This window comes from Erithacus rubecula (genome assembly GCF_903797595.1).
Source record: "Erithacus rubecula genome assembly, chromosome: 3".
In the NCBI taxonomy this organism is placed as follows: domain Eukaryota; kingdom Metazoa; phylum Chordata; class Aves; order Passeriformes; family Muscicapidae; genus Erithacus; species Erithacus rubecula.
In genome coordinates, this window is record NC_136689.1 from 110,107,116 (window position 1) to 110,129,993 (window position 22,878).

At 35.2% G+C, this 22,878-nt stretch overlaps 1 protein-coding gene across 1 annotated transcript in view; it reads left to right on the top strand.

The window, feature by feature from the left end:
* The window catches only part of RP1 (RP1 axonemal microtubule associated), a gene marked incomplete at both ends in the record, with an annotated part of 160,715 nt that overhangs the window by 136,768 nt on the left and 1,069 nt on the right, over positions 1-22,878 (top strand). The window contains 9 exon segments of the mRNA XM_079299550.1: positions 7,486-7,687; positions 10,082-10,188; positions 10,292-10,346; positions 10,349-10,513; positions 16,250-16,328; positions 16,545-16,689; positions 16,692-16,832; positions 18,393-18,471; positions 21,206-21,281. Coding sequence (XP_079155676.1) covers positions 7,486-7,687; positions 10,082-10,188; positions 10,292-10,346; positions 10,349-10,513; positions 16,250-16,328; positions 16,545-16,689; positions 16,692-16,832; positions 18,393-18,471; positions 21,206-21,281 — 1,049 coding nt within the window.

The following is a 22,878-nucleotide window of genomic DNA, read 5'->3' on the forward strand; positions in this document are numbered from 1 at the left end:
AAAATTTTGCTGCAAAAAATTAAAAACTAGGCAAAATCAATTAATGCTAAAATTAGCTGCAAGAGGGGAGTACTTCATTCTGTCTATATAGATCTTAAAAATAAATCATGTAAGTGACATTTCAAAAGCTGAAATGCATCTCACTTAGTTTTACTTGCCTGTATTGTACACATTTGTTCTAACATGATGGTTTAAGCATCTGTTGCAGAAGGGAGTGATGGTTACCTTCTCTCTTCATATGGAAACTTACCTTAAAATAAAATTAGTTAACCTGAGAGAGTACCTGCTGCTTTCTTTGCAGGAAATTGGCTTCTTATATAGACTTATTTTAGATGGGCCAAGCTCGGTAAGTGAATTTTATGCCCTGTTCATTTCAGGGTTTTGATAAACAAGATAGCTTAAAAATAAAATGCAGTTAAATTAATTAGCTTGATTTATAAAAAAAAAAAGTTAAAATATTTATGGTTGATACAAATATGCATTTTTCAGGAAACAAAATATTCAATCTTTTTCCTCAATGCAGCAAGAACTAAATTAAATTCACTTCAAGTTAAATATTTTAGAAAATCCATCTAACTCCAAATGAATGGCTACCAGTGATGAAGTTTAAATCTAGCTGGAAAGTTGTTACAAAGCTTGAGGATACTTTTTTTTTCTTTTAAATATTAGAGATTGATACTATTGTCTGTTTAATTTTTTCAAACTTTAGCTTCTAGGAATTGAATTTTGTCACACTTTTGACTGTTAGTTTGGATAACTCTCTTACACCAAACTTCTACTGCCTTTGGCAGTATTTATGGTGCCTAGAGAGGCTACCTGGAACAGAGACTAGAAGGTGTCAAAGGACTAAAGTAGGTTTTTATTTGAAGGCCTTCAAAGGACACACCTTGGGCAGTGCAAGAGCCCAGCCATGGCTCCACCCAAGATGGATGGCATGTCATGAGTTTTCACACTTTTATAAGTTTTAGTCCATTTACATGTTGGGATTAATGGTCCAACTATAGCTCCAGGTTATGAAGTCCCACCCTCCCAGATTGCTCTCCTCAATTCACTGTTGTTTCCACTTATTTGCCCTGAAGCTGCAATGGTGTCCTTGGTTCTCAGGCTGGAGAAGGATTGTTTTGTCTATCTAAACTGTGAAGGGAACTTGCAACACTTTATATGAAGTTCAGAGTTATATACTAATGCAGCACAGAATCTGGAAAATATGAAAACTAAAACTTAAGGCATCATTATGACAATAAGAATATCAGTATGCCTTTGACAAGTTAAATAGATTATTCTGCTTAATTCACTGAAAAGAAGGCTTTCCAGTGATTTATTAACTCTCACAAATCTTTTCAGTGCACTCTTCAATTTAGCACCCTACTTCTTCAAGTGTCATAACTGGAGATTGTATTTACATAATCTCTGAAATCTTGTTTTCTTCCAGATAAATCATGGAAATACTAAAGAGCATAAGCTTATTAACTGGCCTCACTGCAATGAAATGTGCTTGAAAATAGTCTCTTTTTACAGCTGCACTTGGAGACATAAAAGTTAGACATCTTATTATTATAATTATTAATAGTATTTATTATTATATTTTATCATAGTGTCTTAATCAAAATATTATACAATGATATGCATTACTGAAGTAGAAGAAAATTACATTCATCCTATTTTCTTTGCCTGTTAAACCAGGTCTCAGACTTGGACTGTTATTAAACCAATCCAACAATCAGGCTGCATCAGATGGGATTGAATCTGTCCAAATTGATGGCTGTCATTTGTTTGTTTGTGCTTTGTTGCTGTCTTGGTTTGGTTTTTAAATCTCTTTTGTTTGACATAATTTATGATTACAGCTTTGGATGTGACTGATGATACTGATCTATGTAGCAGTCCTTTTGCATTTCATTAAATACATTTTACTTAAAGTCTGATTGAAATGTCTTTAACTAGTTAGCAGAATGGTTATAGCTACTGATCATTATGAGATGTCCCTATTCTTTCTTACTCCTGTTGCTGTTTTGTGTGTAGAAATCTTGTTTCAAAAAGATTTCTTCCCAGTTATACTAAGTTTATTAACATAAGATCAGTGCAGAACAAATGAAGTTGGGATTTTTTACTATCCCTATTCTTTCACTAATTCTTCACTAATCTTGTTGAAGATTGATAAACCATGATAAATGTGGGTTATCAAAAACCTCTAATGATTCATTCATTATAATTTATGTTACTTTTTTCACGCAGAGATAAAAATGCTCAATGCATTTATAGCTGAGATTTTAACATAATACAAATCATGCTTGCAGAATGTGAGTCTAGAGGGAAACTAGGGGGTGGTTTTTTCAGATGCATGAAAACCCCTATTTTTAAGGAAGCATTTGTACAGAACACTACAAGGCAGTGAGGGCACAGAGTTCATCCTTCCACTGAGCTGAGCCAAGGCAGTACTGCTACCAGCTTGTCATCCCTGCTGCTTACCACCCAACATTTCCACCTCTGCAGTCTGCTGGCACAAACATTTGCTCTGTCCAAATGTTTATTTAAGCAGTTAATATCATGACTGATTTGAGCTTTTTTACTTGGTCCATCTTTGGTAAAATTTGGCTGGTGCTGATTTTTTGGTTATCCTGGCACAACTAAAAAGGTGATAACATCCATCTAAGAGAAGGCAGTGATGTGATAAGCATTTGGGACAGGGTGGAGAGGTTCTGTTCAGCACAGCTGGAAAAGCCAATAGGATCACAGTCTGAAGGGGCAAAAGTAATTTTTTTCTTTTTTTTCTCCTTTTCCAGCAATGTTCACACATTATTTTTGATTTGGCTCAGTGTTACAGGGGGCTTTCATTTTGCCTACCAATGTTAACACTTTTTGTTTTCAGCAGAGTTTCTCCAGATTAACAAGCGAGATCAAAACAATCAGGCAGCAAATCAATAGGTTCACTAAGCTTAATAGAAAAGGTCCTTTATCTAGACACTGACTCCTTTTCCAATAAAAAAGCCTATTAAAATGATACTAACATTAGCAGTATGGGAAATCACTTGTGCATACAGGTTGATGAAATGAAGCATATGGTGTGTCTTGACTTGCCATTTTCAGTTCTTCTGGGAAAATCATCATTAACCAACCATCAAGTCTCAATACCAAGTCTGTAAAATGATTGGCATTTGTAAAGGTAAATATTGCACAGTGACTGTTCAAGTGCTTCTTCTGTTACAAGAGCTATTGCAGCTGCTGCAGACAGTGATATGTTGCCAGCACTGACACAGAAGATACTGAATAAAGTCATAGTAAATGGGTCATATATTTAAAGAAAAGGCTTGAAACATGGGTCCCAGGAAAAGAAAGAAACATTTGAAGAAAATCTGGAAAGGAGTTTAGGAAAAAAACAAGCTTTAAATATTCTGAAAGGATTGCTGGAGTTCTTGTTATAAAGGAATTTTTTAGTCCTTATTTGGTTAGCCAAGAAATATGAAAAGTAACAATTCTGTTTTTGCTAGGGGAGCTCTTCTGGGTCACAGAGGATTTATGGCCCTACCATTGTCAATCTTAGCTGCTCAGACTGGGAGAATATGTGTCTTTCTCCAGGCAATGTTAATTAAGAAAATTTAGTGGGCTGTACATACATACAAATTGCTTTAATGCTATTCTGAGAAAATTCAATATAAGCTCTGCTGAATTAGACAATATGTATGATTATCAATATTTAAGGTGACTTTTCTCCATTCAAACCTAATTTGCTAGCAGTAACTAAAAAACAATTAACATTTTTTCCCTAGGGGAAAATGATAAATTCGGTATTCTATAGTTTTGTTTACTTTGTGTGTGTTTTCTTCCTCTCTCTTTCTCTTTTTGCAGAAGAATTAACCCTCCAGTAATTTAGAAGGTCTTAATTTGTAAGTCAAATAAAAGATAGAGTATCATGTGACATACAAGATCTGCCAACAACTCGACTATTTAGAAAATGGTATTCCTAATCCATGGTCTCAAATCAATCTACAAGAATATCAGCTAAATTATTATTAATAATTGAATTTCATAAAATTAAAATGAAATATATGTCATAATCTCTCTGTTTGCAGACAGCTTGAGAGGAGAAAAGTGAATTAAATTTAGCAAATAAATTATCTCTAGCCAGTTGTTTTTAGATCTAACAATTATAGTTGCTGCTCTTTCTCTATTCTTTTTTAGTCTCTTGACTACAATAAAGCTCATTACACTGCGTGGATTTTCAAATGTACACATAAAGAGAAAATGTAATCTTATCTGTGAAGTGAATTTACCCCAGATGACACAATTTCTAGTCTATTTAATAGTTCCTTAACTTGCAGCTTATTAGATGTTTGAATAGTCTGCAGATTTGACCATGGATTTCTGAGATTTTGCATTCTCTAAAGAGAGCTTGTTAAAATGGCACATTGACAATTGGCACATTGACAAATGATGAAATAGTGTGTCTAACACAAACCAAACATCAAAGTTTTTTGCAAATGTTTATTCCATCAAAATATACTTATTTTCATATGAAAAAGGAGTTGGAAAACCTTTTGTGTGTTAACTATAAATACTGACATACTTTTATCTGTGACTGGATCCTCCACGTCATAGATGACCTGTAGCACATGTCACTCCTGATTTATTTAGTCACTAGGTTAATAAATACTAAAAGTTTGTTAAGAATCAAGCCTGGTGCAAGTCAGACCCAACAATCCTTCTGGATACAGCACAAGTCTAGAATCCAGCTACTGACTGTAGTTTTCCTGTATTCCTAATTGTCCTTTCCAAGAGTGGATCACTTTTTTTGAGATGCTGGCGATCAGGCCACTAAATTAGTCATTCTCTGGAAAACTCTTTTATCTTAAAAAGAAATTATTTGAACAAGTGTCTGACAAAAGCTTTCTCATGCGCTTCCGATAAAATTATTGTGCTTGTTTTAAGTGGGGTAGAATTACTTTTCTTCACAGTGGCTGTATGAGGCTCTGTTTTGGATTTGTGTTGGACATAGGGTTGATAATACAGAGATGTTTTTGTTATCACTGAGCAGGACTCACACAGAGCCAAGGCTTTCCTGCTTTTTGTGCTGTCATGCTGGTGAGGAGTCTGGGTGTGCATGGAAGGGTGGGGAGACACAGCCAGGACAGGTGATCCCTGTCACCAAAGGGATATTCCAGACTATGTTACAACATGTTCAGTGTATAAATCTGGGGGAAAAATGAGGAAGGGTAGATGTTTGGAGTGATGGCATTTTTCTTCCTAAAAAACCACTACAGGTGCTGGGGCCCTGCTCTCCTGGGGTTGACTGAGCACCTGCCTGCCCATGGGAAGCAGTGAATTCATTCCTTGTTTTGCTCTGCTGGTGTGCATGGCTGTTGCTTTCTCTATTTCTCAACCCACGAATTTTCTAGCTTTTACCATTCACATTTTCCCCTTCATCTTGCTGGTGAGGGGGTGAGGGAGCAGCTCTGTGGAGCTTGGATACTGCATAGGGTTAAACAATCATATATTAATATAAGCATAATAATTTGCAAGAACTAGCAGCAATTTTAGGATAAATTTTCACATTTTGTGAGCTTAAAATATTTTATTACTGTCAGACACAGGGGTCTGTATGCTTCTTACTTCAGTCTATGTTTTCCAGTCATCTCCTAACTGTGTGTATTTTTAATACATTTTATTTAATAAGTGTAACAAATTCATTTTATTCAGACATGATGGTATAACTTTACCAATCAAATTAAAGCTGGAATAAAGGAGTGATCAAATTAATATCACAATTTAGGTAAATTAAGAGTTCAAATTAATGGCATTGAATCATCAAATTTGTCCAATAGATAATAAAATAAAATGGTTGTGTTGACACTAAACCTTAATTTTTTGATTTAGCTAAGGATAACATGAGGAGGAGCCTCTTTTCCTGCAGTTCTTCACTCCATCTAGAATTTCAGCTGTTCCAATGTATTTGCTCTGCTGTTAAACTCACTAAGCCACTGATAACCTTGACTCCTTGTGAGGAAGAATAATTTTCAAGTGCCTCTTTCAGATTTTTTTCCTTAATATCATTCTCATTTTCCCATTTCACATGATAACTTGATAGTGATAATGCAGATGTGATGATTAGATAGTACATTGTAGCAGGTTTTAACTAACATGACCTTTTGGTCTAGAAGTTATAGAGTAATCAATAACAAGCAGAATATTGTTTTTAGGGCACTGTTAAAGGTGTGTTTCACAAACACACTCTCAAAGTCACATGTACAGATATTCATGAAAAACAAGAAACAAAAGTTGAAGAACAAATTTAAAATTTTATGGTCTCTGGAGATTTTTAAAAGTGGATGGTCATATATTACCTGCAATTTTAAGCTCAATATTTGAGCATATGCTGTGTCTTATTCAATTGCAAACTGGTTAAGCTCATCTTTGTGACACAAATCTTTCATCAGTTCTTCACTTGGAAAACCTGTCCAGGAAAGCAACTGTGACTGGTGGAGCAAGAGAACTGCTATTCTCTGTTTCATCTCTGCATAAACCTTTAAGGGTTGCTGCCCTCTTGCTCTGGCAGAGCAACTTCAGTGTGAATTGTGTTTGGAAGACTTCAAGACTTCTCAGCACTCAAGTGGTTTCATCATTATTGCTACCTAGACCCTTCAAAGCTACCTTTGCATCTTTAAATCCTGCTGGAAATTCCACCACAATTAACACTAGATTTTAACAGTTATTAACCCCAGCAGAAATGAGATGATAATTCATAAATTTATAAGGCATATATGTGGAAAATCTCTGTGCCAAGAATTTAATGTCTGTTTTTCTGCTGAGGACACAGGAAATAAGTGTAGCAGTCACAAAAATCTAGAATCACATATTGTGAAAGTGTTGAATGTCTGATATATCATAATTTTCTTTAGAAATCTTACTTCAGTGTTCTAAACATTGTAGAAATATTGTGGCTTTTTTAACTGGTAGAGAAAGCAGAACTTATTTCAACATAGTTTTATTTAATATTTTCCTTTAAATTCAATTACTTATATTGAAACAAATCTTACTATTTAATCCAAATCTGGAACCAAGTTTGTCATTCTTTGCTAAGAGATTCCTTCCGTGGTGCTAATTTCTACCCTTCTCATTCCCTGTATTTAATTTCTCAAATAGCTCTTGGCGTCTATTTTGTTGAGAGTAAGATATATTTAAAATATATTCCCTGTAGGTCATTAAACAACAATTTTGGGAAGGAAAATTTCTGATTAAGTGGGAATAAACAACTGATAGATCTGTGTGGGCAAGGAGGTTGTTTAACTGTAAATTGCAGAACCACAGAGGGAATAAAAACTTCTTAATGCAGGCATTTAGCATGTTTAAACTTGTCATCTCTGGTTCTGTTGGTATTTATTGAATTAATAAAAAAAAATTCTGTTTTTCTTCTCCCTTTCATATTTCAAAATAAACTGCTAATTTAGTTACACAGTTCTGTTTCCATATGACTTCTGATTCTGAATTTTTCAGGTGGATGTTTTTGAAGTGGAAGCAGTAGATATTGGTATTCTGCAAAGAATGGTTGTCAAAAAAAGGAGTGGCTCTGACTGTCTTCTGGAGAAGATTGCTGTGAAAGAGTCAGCATCTTCAGGGACAGAAACATTGTTTATGGCTCAAACATGGCTTAAATGTGATGGAAAAAGATCTGCCTCAGTAACTCTGGATGCCACAGGTCAACACTATCTTCAAATTAGCATCCACTAAGAAATTAATTCCAAACTGGGGAATGCAGCTATATGATTTGCTTCCACAAATGAGTTGTGATTTAAAATATTCCAGTAGAATATTGTTATTATACAGGGAATTAGTGTGTCTGAACACTTTGTGTTTTAGTACCACTTAATAACCACTGTTTACCAGAGGATAATTTCTGCTTTGTTACTCTGTTAGATTTTCAGTGGTGTAAACGCCAAGAAATTTGTCCTATTCCTTTTTACAAGTTCCCACCTCTCCAAGTCTTACTTCTACACTTGTAAACTATTTCTTAAGCTTCTAATATCAATTTCTTGCTAGGCAGAGTAATGAGATAAAAGAAATGAGGTAAAAGTTGGGAAAACTCTGTTTAAGCAGTGGATGAAATGTCTCCATTGTATTCAAGATCACTAATTTACATTATTTATGCTACACTGTTTGGACAGCTTTTACCAGAAACTGGGGACACTTTTGACTGGCACCATGAGAGTAATCAGGCCACAGAGGAGCAGTTTTGACCCCACTGCCTGTGGCTCTTTGCCAAGACAGGAAGGGATGTGCACCCTCCCTCCCTCCCTGTGTCATGGTTTCAATCCAAGCATGGATTTCAATACAATCTGGTGTGCAAGCTGGGACGAACCAAAACACATTCCAACCGAATCCGTAGGCACCAAAGACCAGAATGGACCTCTAACACGGATGTATTTATTCTCCTGCCTCTCAGATAAGTTAATTGACAGTATTGATGAGTCCTTGGATTGCAAAACGTGTTCTAATTTTTTTCTTCCTAACTCCCTGGGAATTTGCTGGCATTTGTCCAGCAATAGCCTCTTGAGACTGAAGAAGATTCTTGTTCAATCAATTTCATCTGCTGTATGATCTCTGACTTTTGATCATTTGAAACCAGAACAAATGGGCAAACTGTTAGAGTGTAAAAGCAAATAATTTCAGCTTTGGTTTGGTTTGTATGTTTTTACCAGACTTAATTGATTTGGATAAATGTTCCTGTGAGTTTCTTTATACAATAATTGGCAAATCCAATCATGGTTATGAACTCAAAAGGAGTCTTCTTATTTTCAGTTCAGGTCACTACCTAATGTTTGCAAGCAGCTTTGATCTATACCAAATCCTGATGAAATCAATGGGGGCTAATATCTGTGGGAGGAACATCAGCCTCTAGAATGGGCATTAAAAACATCCAATTAGTGCTTATTCATACAGAGCATAAATTGTACAAATGAAACAGAAATGCTTTAAAATCAAAAATATTTGAACCTTCATGTTACTACCCTTTTCCTGGTAAAGAGCCAGCCCTAGAGACAGTTTACTTAACAGGATGATATTTAGATGATGCTTAATTAGAAAATCACACTGTACATTTCCTAGTTAAATCTTTAATATAAATGATATAATATTCAATCAATTGCCTTACTAGACATGAGTACAGGCCTTTATTATAATATAGATACTTCTCTACAAAAATATTAATTTTATCTTTTTTTTTAATTAGAAGTTCAAGAGAGGAGGAGTACATCTGCTTGGCCTGTAGGAAGAGAGCAAATGAATTCAGGTGTAGCTTCTGTCATTACTTTGTTTTATTAATCTATTCTGAAATAATAATGTGAGAATATTTTCCTCACAGTATGTCATTACACTGACTAGTACTGACAATAATAATAGTAAAAAATGGCAATAAACTTAGGGAGCTGCTCAATACTCAGGTGACATGCTTATAAAATAATGTTCTCCATGTAGAACAGGGCACATCTTAGAAATTTTATATCAGATATTTTTGTTAATATATGAAAACAGAAACAGCCTTAATATTTTTTCCTTTTTATTTTCCTTATTTTATTTGTTCAAAAAGCAGATGGAGGATTTATTTCACAAAGCATCAAGAAGAAACAAAATCAGAATTTGAAAAGTTGTCAGAAAATATATCCAAGATGGTTATGGTTTTTTAGGGAAGCAATGGCAAGTCAAATCCAGTTTCCATGGAAAACAAATTGGAACATCAGACTGAGAACCAAATAACATATGATGTAAAATAATATATAGATTTGCATATATTAAAATTTTCTTTGAGTTTCCTTTTAAAGATAAATAATCATGTAGTGCTGTAAATATTGGAGGTATTATTGTTTAAATATCCAAGAAAATCAGAGCTGAAGTTTTCAGTTGCATGCCAGATTTCATTTTTAATTTCTTGCTTTCTCAAGTTCATTATGATCAAGCATATTATTTTTCCCCCAACAAATAGTCATAGTTAATAATGCATATCATTTTAAATGACATTAACATTACTTATTCACATTAGAAATCATTGCTGTATGTAATTTGAATTTGATAGAACAATTACAATGAATGCCCCTAGAGGATCAAGCTAAAATGTCCTTAAGTGCCTACACTCAACCTGGTTCTGCTGCTTTTGAAATGAATGGGACTTTTAGCACCAAGACTGATGCAAATGGGTCCAGGACTGTGCTGACTCCTTTAGAGCCAACTTTCTGTCTTCCTGCAAACTGCCTTTGCGTTTCTCTCTATACCTGTTTGGATGCTAGCTCATTGTTTTGTTGATTCCTAGATACATTTGCCATCCAACTTGGGAACTCTTCATAAAGTGAGACTTGGTCTCCAGAGTCAGAAAACAACATATCTCAGTTGTCTCTTCATCACTTTAAAATACGGAACATATCAACACTGGATACCTTTAGTCTCACCATAAATAAAACACTTCCTCTTCCTCCTAATGGAGACAGATGGATTGAATTCCCTGTACAGTGGCCATTAAAAGAAGCACTTTCTGGTAGGTATAAATCTGTTTCAAAGCAGTAGAGTGGTTCAGGAGGTTAACATGTCCTAGTATTACAGTAGAAACCTTTATCAAAACAGAAAATTTTATCATCTTTATTTAATGATTCATAGAGAGTGGATAAGAATTTAAAAAGTAAGAAGGAAAATATTACCCACTCAGCTTAATTTCTGTACCATAAAGTGGGAAATGCAATATTCATTTGATTGCACAAAAGCATTATTATGTGCTACAAAGAACAGTTTATAAGAAATATCCTTTTCTTGCAATATTGTAATATTTCTATTCTCTTTTGTTTAGTCCTCAGCTGCTCATATTACTGATATTAACAACATGATTTTTTATACCTCATTTACTATTAAGTGATTTTGTTGTTTGTTTGCACATTCCAAACAAATATTCTCAGTAAATAACAGATCAAAACTACATAGAAGATTCAGCTTTATTACTTTTATGCACTCCAAATATTTATGCGTCCTAAAATTAGCTCAACAATTCTTATATTGTCACCTTGGTTAAGTAAAATAAAAGAAATCCTTTCACCTAAAATCCACCCTATTCCCTAAGTGATGCTTACTGAATGCTGCCATATGATGGAACAAATACTAACTTAATTAACAGACCAAATAATGATAGTTATTATTAAAATAATTTGTGCCTGGGCTTTATGCAGAAAACAAATTAATTATTTGGGTAAAAAAAAAGTCAGCTCATCTAAAGTGAGCTGAAGCAGATGTAACATTAACTAGTCCAGCACACTCTGGGTTGGAACTTATGGCCCAATTTCAGTGAGGTCTCTGAATGCATCCAAAAATAGATATGTGAATAAACTCAGTAGAAGTAACAGAGATTGAGATTTGGGGGGTTTTTTGTATATTTTGGCTGCAATTGAAAATTTAAAATTTGTATCTAGGCTTTAGGTGTTATATTGCTTAGAGGTGTTATTTTCACTTGACCACTTACATAATATGGGCACAGAACAGGTCGCAGTGGCTCTCATCTCCTACACAAAAGATAGAAACAAAGAGGACTTTCAGATTAACATAAAGTACATGAGTGTACCACTTGCAAAGGACTGATTCCTATTTCATGCAGAATTATTCAGGATACAGTTATAAGCACACAGAAATGAGGAGAGAAAGATGCAGCATGGGTGATAAAGGGGTGATGAGATTAGAGTCCTTATAACCTTGGCTCTGTCTCTATCACTGACCTCTTGGTTGAACATCAAATTTCCCCATTATTTGGGTTTTTATTTTTTTCTTTTTAATAATATTTTTATTCTTTGTAAATATTCTGAAATCAAGAGATAAAAAAATCACACTCAAGGAATAGATATTATATTACCTATAAGTTTAGGTAAAAGAACAAACAAATTAAATTAGCTATTTCTGTGGTTTTTATTTCTTTCCACCCATGCTTTAGATATCTTCAAGGAGGGATTTGTAGCCAGTGAAGAAAAAAAAATAACCTAGAACAGATATTCCCCCAAATCTTTGCCATTTATGTCCAAGAGAGCTCTAAGAAGCTCCACAGCAGGTGGTACAAGTGGAGTTCAAAGTGATCTTTACAGACAAATTTACTCTCAATTTATTGTGAAAACCAGATATGCTTTTTGACAGCTTTCTAAAGCTAATTTGTTTTCTCCCTTTTCTCAGCTAAAAGCAAAACCAGTATTGTATTAATTGGAATGGAAAGCAGCTAATCACGCTCACCATAACCAGAAGCCATATAATGTTAAATTTCAGATCCAGCTCTGTCATCCATAGAGTGCCTTAGTATTTTATCTCAGTTATATTTTCCTTTTTGAAAAAATCTTCTGCTTGGGATTGTGGTGAAGCATTTGCTAATGGCTAATTGAAGCTATCAAAATGCAGTTGATAGAGTACAGACCCTCGAGACCTGGCAGTGCACACTTGTGCCTTTGGGTGCATTAATGAGCAGAGGCCTCCAGCTGAGTATATACATAAATAGTTTCCCTTTACTGTACCTTCCTTTGAGATGCTTAAACCTCAGGAATCCCCAGAGATGACATGGTGCTGTCTCTCTCCTCTTACACACAGGGCTGTTCAGAAGGTCAGTTTTGCACTACTGTAGTTTTTAAAGCAAAACAATTAAATATTGAAAAGGTGAAAAAAAACTATTATGCTACTTTCAAGCTTGTTATTTCCATAAATTTAACAGAGAGCTGCAATTCATATTGATACTATGGAATAATAAGAATTTTATAAAATTAACAGAATTGTAACATTCGTATATGTTACCCTTGTTGTATGTAACTTCTTTTCAGAGATTCCTTTAATCTTTCCCATTTCCAATTTATTCCATACACTAGAGAGATAAAAGCTTGGTTGCTACATTTGTGATCTGATTGCACTACCTGAACAAAGACAACTATTTAAGCATGTTAGCCCTCCTACCCTTGCCTACATTAATCTCCCTCAATGGCTTCCTTTGTACCATGGACTCTGGACTCACCTGGAACCTCCAGCCATGATGGGAGGAGGATGTCCTGGTCAGATCATGCCTGAGCTACATCCTATGTGCATCTTCCTCTAGTCCTCTCTGCCTCTTCCTTCTGCACAGACTTTGTGCCTATGTTGTAGCATTATTCTCATTCCTTCTCTGGCCCTTTCTCCTCCTGCCCCCAACTCAATCACCAGGATGGATCCCAGGACTTTTTCACTGTTTGCTGCATCTGGGAGAGTTGACAGCTCTGGCTGCCTCATGCAGATGCTGCAGAACCTGGTCAGAGAGAGCACTGCCTGAGCTAGGGTAGTGCCCAGCTTCTGCCTTGTCCAATCTTGTGGGGCAGGTCCACTCTTCAACACAGTGATCCAAGAATAAAGCCTTCCAAACACAATCCTTTCACTTTTGTTTTGGCCTGGTCCAGCCTCACTTCTCAAATTTCAGATCTGGAAGATGGTGGCAAAACAATTAGGATGAAAAAAATTACAAAACATCTCGAGTTTTGCTATTATTTTCAAGTGCTTGAATTTTAATTACATCTGACTGCAGAATGCCATGTTGTTAAATAGCTGTGCAAGGTTGTGGCATAGGCTTAACAAGATCTCTTTTTGCTTGTTAGTGGTTACATATCATCTAACAGTACCTTCAACAGATATTTTGAATGAGAGAAATTTAGTGCATATGACTGCATGTATATATGGTACTTATGGTGACACAGGAGACAGATTCCTTCTCCAGTCATTGCAGAATGTACAGCAGGGAGAGAAAAATGAGTTACTCTGTCTTAAAGTATTTTAAAATTTACCCTTTAATCCATTCTTGTATTTCCTATTATTTTCAAAATTTCCCATACAGTTAAGTAACATGGTTTTATATTGCAATACTGAATAATTTTATTCTAGTAATTTCTAGTTGTCGTGGATGCTGTTAACTTGGGAGAACTGGAAAAAATTGCTCTTTTCATCAGCAATAAAACAGGTAAAATACTTTTTACTTTCCAAAGTCAGTCATGTAAAGCACACAGCTAGCCTCTTGTTAAAGGCAACAAAGTCACTGCCAAAGTTAAATTCTAATTATTTCCTTTTGGCTATTTTTGCTAAAGGGTAATGGTTTAAAAAGCAAAATCCTGCATTTTGACAAATTAAAATCCTGGGATCTAAAGGTTATAGCATTATTGCATCAGGAAAGTAAACTATTCCTTTGCATACAAGAAAATAGAATAAAAAATTAAGATAAATTTAATTATGTTCTGTGCTTAATACATGCACTACTAATAAATTATCTCAGAGAATAATTATAACTCAAGAAAAAAATTGGTATTGTTTAATTTTCCTTATGTGATTCAATTATTTTTACTGTTTTCCCCCCCCAGTTCTGTGTTCTCCCTGTGACATTCAGAGGGAAATTTTACCTCTGTTTGGCAGTCAGCAAGTTTTGTCACTGAACTGCCTTAAAATTTTCTTGACCTCAGCATCACTCTGCTTTATCTGTAGGATGCATATCATGCTACTAATTCAAAGAATTCATTATAAAATTTTGTGAAATCTGTTAATGAAGTTTGCTATATAATTGCAAATCATTACAATACATCACACTTTCAGACAGTTTTGCAGGGAAAACAAGGATTCTGTGTTTGCACTTTTTATGTTCTTTTTTTTCTTTTATTTTCTTTTTTTTTTGTGTTTTGGGGTTTTTTTGTTAGTTTGGTTTTTTGTTTTTGTTTTTGTTGTTGTGGGGTTTTTTTGTTGTTGTTGTTTTTTGTTTGTTTGTTTGGGGTTTTTTTGTTTGCTCATCCAAAGGCTCCTCATAAAAACCTTCAAGGCACAGCACCCAATTTCACCCAAGTATGAAAGGTGACTTTCAGTGAGCATGCACAAACTCCTTGGCTGGTCAGCACATGCCAGTGCCTGGGTCACTCCCAGGGGATGCAGTGTGGAGCTGCAGTTTCTCTGGAGGGGAAGGGAAGGACAGGGACAGCCCTGCCATGCTGCTGCAGGGAGCAAGGCTGCAGCTCACTGCTTTTGTTTCCCACAGCTTCAGTTGTGAAAGTTAACTGCAGCCATCTGTCTGACTGACAGTCACTGAGTGTGGCAATTGAGTGCAGCCAAAGGGCACCACTGAGAGCGTGACAGCAGAGACTTTTCCATTCAGGTTTGAAAACACAATTCACAAAGGAGGGGCAGTGGGCTCATTGCCTCTGTGTGTGGTGTGAAGAGAGGATTGGGATGAGGTATAACAGATATTTCTTCCAAAGGGGTTACTGAGATAATAAACACTTCAGATGAGTAAAGGTGTCCATATTGTAGCTAGACTTGTTTGAACTGAGACTAGTTTGGACCAAGATTCTGAACCAAAACCCCACAAAATCTCTTTAAAGTCATAGGTACCCTGCAGGACTGATCAGTCCAGGCAATGCTCTCTAGTGCATTTATGCTTTCATTCCTTATCAGAGCAAGTTTTTAAGATCAGATGGTTCATGGCCCTTTCCTGAATCTTCTGGCTCTCTCTTTGCACTTATCTTGGCAGGTCATGAGTGTAACACAATGACCTAGATTCCTCCATAGAAGCATTATTATATCCTATTGATATAATTAAAGGGAGTTGGATAGTAGCTGAAGAGATTGGAATGCAGTTTGTTGAACAGGGCTGAAGCTATAAATAATAGAAGGGAAAATTAATAGTTGTCATGACTAACTAGTGGCAAGACACTCAGGCCACGCCTCTGAAGCCCCCAGCAGAAAATTGAAAAAGAAGTGTAAGTCAGAGAGCAATCTTTCCCAAACAGCAGAGGGATGCAGTGAGCTGCTGAGCTCCCTTCCTACCTGCCACCTAAAGAGATCCTCTCTGTGCTGCATGTGGAATAGAACTCCAGTCCTCTAGTCAAACAGTTGCTGAGGAGGAAGAAACAAATGTGTGTTTCTGCTCTTCCTTCCCAAATGTGCCTCCCCGAGTCATGCTGGATCTTTTCTGCATGCCTGTCCAAGCACAGTGAGGACAGCATTCCTTTGCTTCACTAAAACAAAGGAAATGCTTACTCCTAAATATCTAAGCTGAGGTTTACAAATAGGAACAAAATAAAGAATATTGTAGTCATTCCAGCACTTTCAACTCAGTTGTTTGCATTCATAAATTAACCAAAAAATGAAGTTTTCATATAAGTAAGAATGCCACCATTATACCACAATTATACCAACGACATTCTGCCTTATTTCTTGTCATGCAATGGAACATTTTCACTCTATTCTCTTTTCTTCTTTGCAGACTGCAAACTGGATATTAAAAAATTGCATGTGCAAGAAGCTGCAAAAGAACATCCTATCTATGTATTTGAAGTGAATAAGTAAGTATATTGTGTAAATCTAATAGTGTTTTTAATAGTGTAATTCTTGAAAACACTGAGCAGACACTGAATTAAATTAACTACCACAGAGTGATTCTGTGAATAGATATTTTAAAAATATGCCCATCTTTAGTTGTTCCACATAAATTCATAGAATTTTTTTCATTTGACATATTATTTACTTACCAGAAAAACATATGTGGTTCTCTTTTTCAGAGAATTTTCTGTGAATGCAAATAAGCCCAAAATACAGAGAGAAATCCCAGGATCTTTTGTTATTAGAGGAGAGAAACAAAAGAATAACATAGATAGCAACTTGAATACAGAAGAAAGTCAAATAAAAAACTTGACTGAATATATACTATTAAAGTGTACACAGGTGACAAAAGAGGAGCAGGGACTGATGCCAATGTGCATATTGTTTTATTTGGGAATGGGGACAAATCTGAGATATTTCAACTCTCTCAGTCACTGGAGCATCAAAATCCCTTTGAAAGAAGAAAGGTGAGTACACAGATTTTATAGGTTGTGCCCTTTCTACACTGGAAAAGCAAACATTAAATCTATGCAAGTTCTTCAGAAAACTTGAAATATTTATTCAGTTTTCCACAACACTACACGAGTCACAGTCTCAGCTCGGCGTGGTCTTTTCACCAGATTCACCAAGGAACATTTCACTTCTATTGCATCTATCTGTCTTTGCTGCTCTTCTGCCTCTTAGTCCCAAATACATCTTCATACTGCATCCACTGGCGTGCCCAGTTTTTATTTCCTCATTCTGAACTGCACAGAGTGTGTTGCCTGTGCATGTGTGTGTGTGTGCACTACCCTGTGCTGTTGTGCACACCCTGAAAACCCTGCATGAGAGCACATCAGTCTCTTACATCCCAACATTTTACTTTGCCATGGAAACTGGTGCTGTGAGCATCCCTGAATGTATAAGCCTAAAACCAGATGAAATGGAACCATACACATCAGCCTGATTCTGATATCCATCGTGCTTTAGGCTGTTATTCAGAGACCCTTAGTACAGATACAGATATTTGCATAAGAATGTAGATTCCCTGCATGATGTCCTAGTGCTTTGGCTGGATGTTCTCCTAATTTAATAAACATATTATCCTGGGAAAGAAATTGCTCTGTTTGGTCACCACCTCTGCAATGGAATACAATGATGGTTACCCTTAAGTAAAAAAGAAATATATATATATATATATATTATCTGTAAATTTCTCTTGTGGAGTTATTGAAAGTAATGACTAAATAATTAGAACTCCAGTGAAAATATATCCCTTAAGAGATCTACCTCATTATCTCCAGCAATATTAATCAACTTTTTACCTAGAAATAGTCTGAGTTTCTTCAGCCAGGTTATCTGTGAGATAAAGATATTTACCCATGAATTGTCTTCCATGCTGAGGAGGGTAATAAATCTAGCTACCTACAGGCACAAGGAACAAGTTAAAAAGTGTCTTGAGCAGTCCCTCCTTTTGCCTGGTACTACACAGGATGTGTCATTACCCCTCAAAAAAGAAAAGTAGATATGTAGAAATCCCATAAGCAATCCAGCTAAGTCGATAGGCAGCCAGACATTTCAAAAGTCTTAAGAAACAAGAATTTCTTTTTAAAAATCTGCAATATGAAACAATGTAATAATTTAAAGTATATCATATTTGAGATAAATAATGGCTAATGTAGTAAAAGCCTTTAATTTTTATGTTCCTGAATTTTTATTTATGTATCATATACTAAAAATATATTAGAAGACTATACCAGTTGGGAATTCATGAGACCAAAAATGTTTTCACAGTAGATGAAAGTCAAGAAAGAGGTAGAGATTATCATATTATAAGTTGAAAAGTGAGTCTTCTGTGTTGAAACTGAGACCTAATAAGAGAGGATTTATGCCACATATCAGTAAGGAAAATAAACCACATTAGTGGCTCACTTATTCTGAGTTTATACTGTTGCATTTGAATTGGTCTCAGAACTGGCCTAGACAAATATGCAAGCTTCCAAACATTGGTATAGTGTTTTTAAAAACTGTATTTTTTAATATTAAAGGTTATTACATTCAAGCTTAAGACAAAAGAATTAGGCAGCCTACGTTCAATTGAAATTGGACACAATGGGAAAGGATTTGGTAGAGTATTCTGTGTTCCTCAGCCTGCAAACATCTTTTTAAGGATCTGCCTGACATTTGAAAGGGCGTTTGTAGTGACACTGCTGCTATAGCTAGCTAATACAAATCTGTGTACAAATGAGGTCAGCCTTACTGCCCTTGTTTTCACTCCCTCTGTCACATTTCCCTTGACTCTACCATATTTTTTTTCCTAACAGGGATCTAGTTAAAATAAACCTCAGATAGTTTTATCCTTCAGACATTGCTCAGCCAAAACCCTTATTAGATGTCTTAAATAAAATAGGATTGAATTTTCAAACTGCAGGCTAAACTTTCCACAACTTGAGCAAGTTTGGGGACTCTGGTCAAAGCATGCTGTAGATCTCCTGTTGTGAAAGTCTGAGGAAACCAGTGTGCACCAGGTCCTGCCCTGATGTTAAGTTAGGATGTGGCTATAGAACATAGCCACACATGATGATGGAAAATGTTTCTGTGTACAGTAACCTGTATTTTTATTACCTCTATTTTTATTACATAAAAATAAAACAGGAGACTAGAGTATATAATCTTTTGAGTTTACATTTATTAGTGCTAAAACCTCCTCAGGATTTGCAGATATCAAGATATATACAGACATATAGAGATATACAGATGCATAAACTGAATTTGCAGTGAATGTATAACTTGAATCCAAAAGGTCTGATTGTATTAAGGCACTCTAGTCAGGTGAAGTTTGCATCTCAAAGAAATAGGTTTAGGTTTAAAAATCTGATTAATCTAAGTTCATGAGGCATAATAAAGTGCCAAATCCTATAATTTCTAGGATGAGCCAAGAAAAATTCTGCAAATAGGAATTTCTATTTGAAAAAAGTTAAACAGCTTTTTAATTTCCCTAACTACCTATGCTGTATATTTCCTGGTGTTGAAAACAGAAAAAATCACTAAACCTGTTGACATATCTATAATAAACAAATTGTCCTGCTGACTTTCATCTTATTTGTGATAACTGCTATACATACACACAGTCTAGCTTATGTCTGACATGAGAAGGAAACTCCACAATGCCAGACTTTTAGTACTGAGAGCTGCACAGAAGTCTGCAGGGGAAATAATAGATTCAATTTTTATTTCCTGGGTCCTGATCTATCAACAAAATTTTTATTTTCCCCTTTCTGTGTCCTGATCAACATCCCATAGCTGCTAATAGTGCCTTCCTAGCACAGCTGGTGTGTGTCAATTCATCTTAGACATGACAACCCTCCTCTAAATATTTCTCTGAAATTACCTCCAAGTGTCTTTTGTCACAGCAGCTGTTATCCCCACAAGCTTCCTCAAATGTTACATTTCTTTGAGATGTCTCATCTGTTTGCTAATACATCCTAGCTACCTCTAGATTTCTCCATACCTGGAGATTTCAGTGAGGTCTGTTGGAGTTTTGTCAATAAAGGATGAAGCATTAGATTTTAATCTGTTCAAGAGAGCAAACTTGCCTTTCTCTTCTTTTGTAAAGTGTCATGTAAATTTGAGAGACTGTAAAATTTTATAGCTGATAATCTTGACTCTGATTTAGAGATTTCATGAAAGGTCATCTATTCCAAGTAGAGTCTATGATATATTAAACCATTCACAAAATTTCATTAAAAGAGTTTCAAAAGTACTTCACAGTATCAATAAATGAATCTTGAGAATTGAAGGTGGAATACCTAGACACCTTCATGGCCTACTTAACCCAGCTATTTTTTTGGGAAATTGTTTTTACAAAAAAGAAATAGTGTAGTACCCTTACATTTTATCCAAATCTACACAATTTGCAAATATTTTCATAATGCTTTTTTAGCATGTAGAATTAAAATTTAGCATTTGGAAATAAAAATATTTTTATTGACTTTAGCCTACTTAGTACTTTATCCAAATATTTGAAACCCAAAATAATTAGATAGGATATAATTCTTTATCTCTAGGACACATAAAGAGCACCAAAAGGTTGTCAACTGCTAGCAGTATAATCCTAATTAGCTTTAAAATGTTGTCATTAAGTATTTGCATTGGCAAACACAACTAAGCATATTAGCACAGACATTGTATATATAAAATAAAGTTTTGGTTTTAAAATATTAATATTTTAATATTCTATGAAATAAAATTCTATATCAGAAGGATGAAGGTATTTCTTCACTCAGCAAAATAGGAGATTAAAATAGAATATTTAATACCTTCTTAAAGCTGAAACAAATATGAGTTCTGGCCTAAATGAAAATGCTATTCTGAATCATGACTGCTGGAAAAATAGGGATATGAGAAGCACTCAGTTTCATCACTTGGTTCACATACATATCGATACATTAATTAGAAAAGAATAGTAGAATGCCCACTAGGAGTGCATTTTGAGTGCATTTCCAAGTTCCTCAATGGGCAAAATGTTTTTTTCAAGAATGTATTGAATATTACCATGCATTCTGTTTCATTTGTCTTACTGTCTGTTCTATCCAATATGGAAAAATAAGTTATAACAAAAATCTTCTATTACATTTTCTGTCAAAAACATCAAAGTCCTTCCCTGTAAAACTGAGAGAAGTTGGTAGTAATTTGAGTCATCTGTGTTTCAGTTTTATTATTGATGTTGAACACAACTGGAAGTACTGAACCACATGGGGTTTGGGAAATGAAATTAGAAAGCTTTCTTATGCTGTATTTGTGTTTTGGTTATATTAAATTTGCTGTTTGGTTTTTTTTTTTTTTTTTCTTCCTTCTAAAGCAAGTGGCTGGTTTCTAGAAATAGTGGAAATCACAGATGCAGCTAGGAATTCAATCCATTGCTTCAACTGTAACAGGTTAGTAGATCAGTCCATCAGCACTCTGTACATGCTGTTTTCTTTTTCACATGTCTCTCAGTTGCTTCTGTCTGGTTTTCTAAGACAGTAATGATTTTTTTTTAACAATGTTGTGTTCTCATCAGTCCATCCCAAATGACTTTTGAACCCTTTGGCCAACTGAAACTAATTTGTCAGAAGAATTGTTAGAGGAAGACACTAGATTTTCCCAAGCTTGTAAGAGGGAGTGATATAATTTAATGCCTTTCCCAAGAAAAGTATTCATATATATTTTAAAGAGGTAAAGGTGGCTGTTAACACTGTAAAAGCATTAGTCCATAAATAGCTCTGGCAAACATATCAGGGATAAGCAGACAGGCATGGAAGGGAATCAGAAAGGAGGACAGTGGAATATGGCAGCACAGATTCAAAACTTGAGAAAAAAGTAGAGTATTTTATTGAGAAAAGGCAACATTAACACACTAGAATCCTTCTGTTTCAATGTTTGCTTAGTATGGGTCAAGATACATTCAGCAAATAGGACAAAGAAAAGAAAACTTTACATAATATAATGTAGAAGTATAGTGATCCAAATTTAGGAATACATTTCGGTACTGGCTTGCTTGAGAAAAGGGCTTCTGATGTACAAAAAGAAGATGAACATCAGACTGCATCAAACTGAAACAATACAGTTTCAAAAACTGGAAATTAAACTGAAGGGTATATTTGGAATGACTGTTCATTACAATATATAGTTCACATCTTGAAGAACTTCAGAATATATAACTGATGCAAACATATTCATGTTCACCCATGTGGAAATTAGCTTTTTAATGCATCTGGAAAACACAGAAGTGTGAAAATTTCCAAGTTCCCTGTATCTAGAATGAGAAATGTTACCTGGTAATCTGAAAACAGAAATAGTCGCTAAGAATATTTAATTTTATCCTTTCCCAAAATATTTCTGTGAACTTGAAAATTAATGGAAGCCAAATCCCAGCCCATGTACCCAAAAAATAATAATAAAAAAAAGGAACTTTTAAAGTTCTTGGATACTCAGCTGGTCTTTACAGTCTAAATCACGAGAGTGTGAGGGTGTTACTGACCCCAACAACATTAAACTTCTTCCAACAACATTAAACTTCCCTTGCTTCAACTTTGTCCAAAGGCATGCTCAGATGCTCTCTAATCTTCTAATCTTCTAGATACCTAAATCTAAGTTGGTGGGCATGAAGAAAGTTCTTAAACCACAATATCACTCAGATGTGCAAAACAATCCATGACAGGATTTTCAGACGATGCCACTTCACCTCTTTGGCTTGTAAGAGCTCTCAGACCACACCAGTCAGAGGAAGATTCTTGAAGATAGACTGCAGCAAAATCTTTCTTTCCCAGAGATTTGGGTTTTGTTTTTCAATTTTATTTAAAATCTTATAGCAAAAGCACAAAGGTAAATAAGAGACTGGCACAAGAACTTGAATCACATCATTGATGTAGGGGAGTGGCTAGCACAGATTGATTCCACATCTGCTGACAAGGACATTCAACTGGTCCTTGGTGGTGCAGGGCTTTTTGCCTTCCTTGAAGTGTATCAACCTACTGAAACTGGAAGTTATTT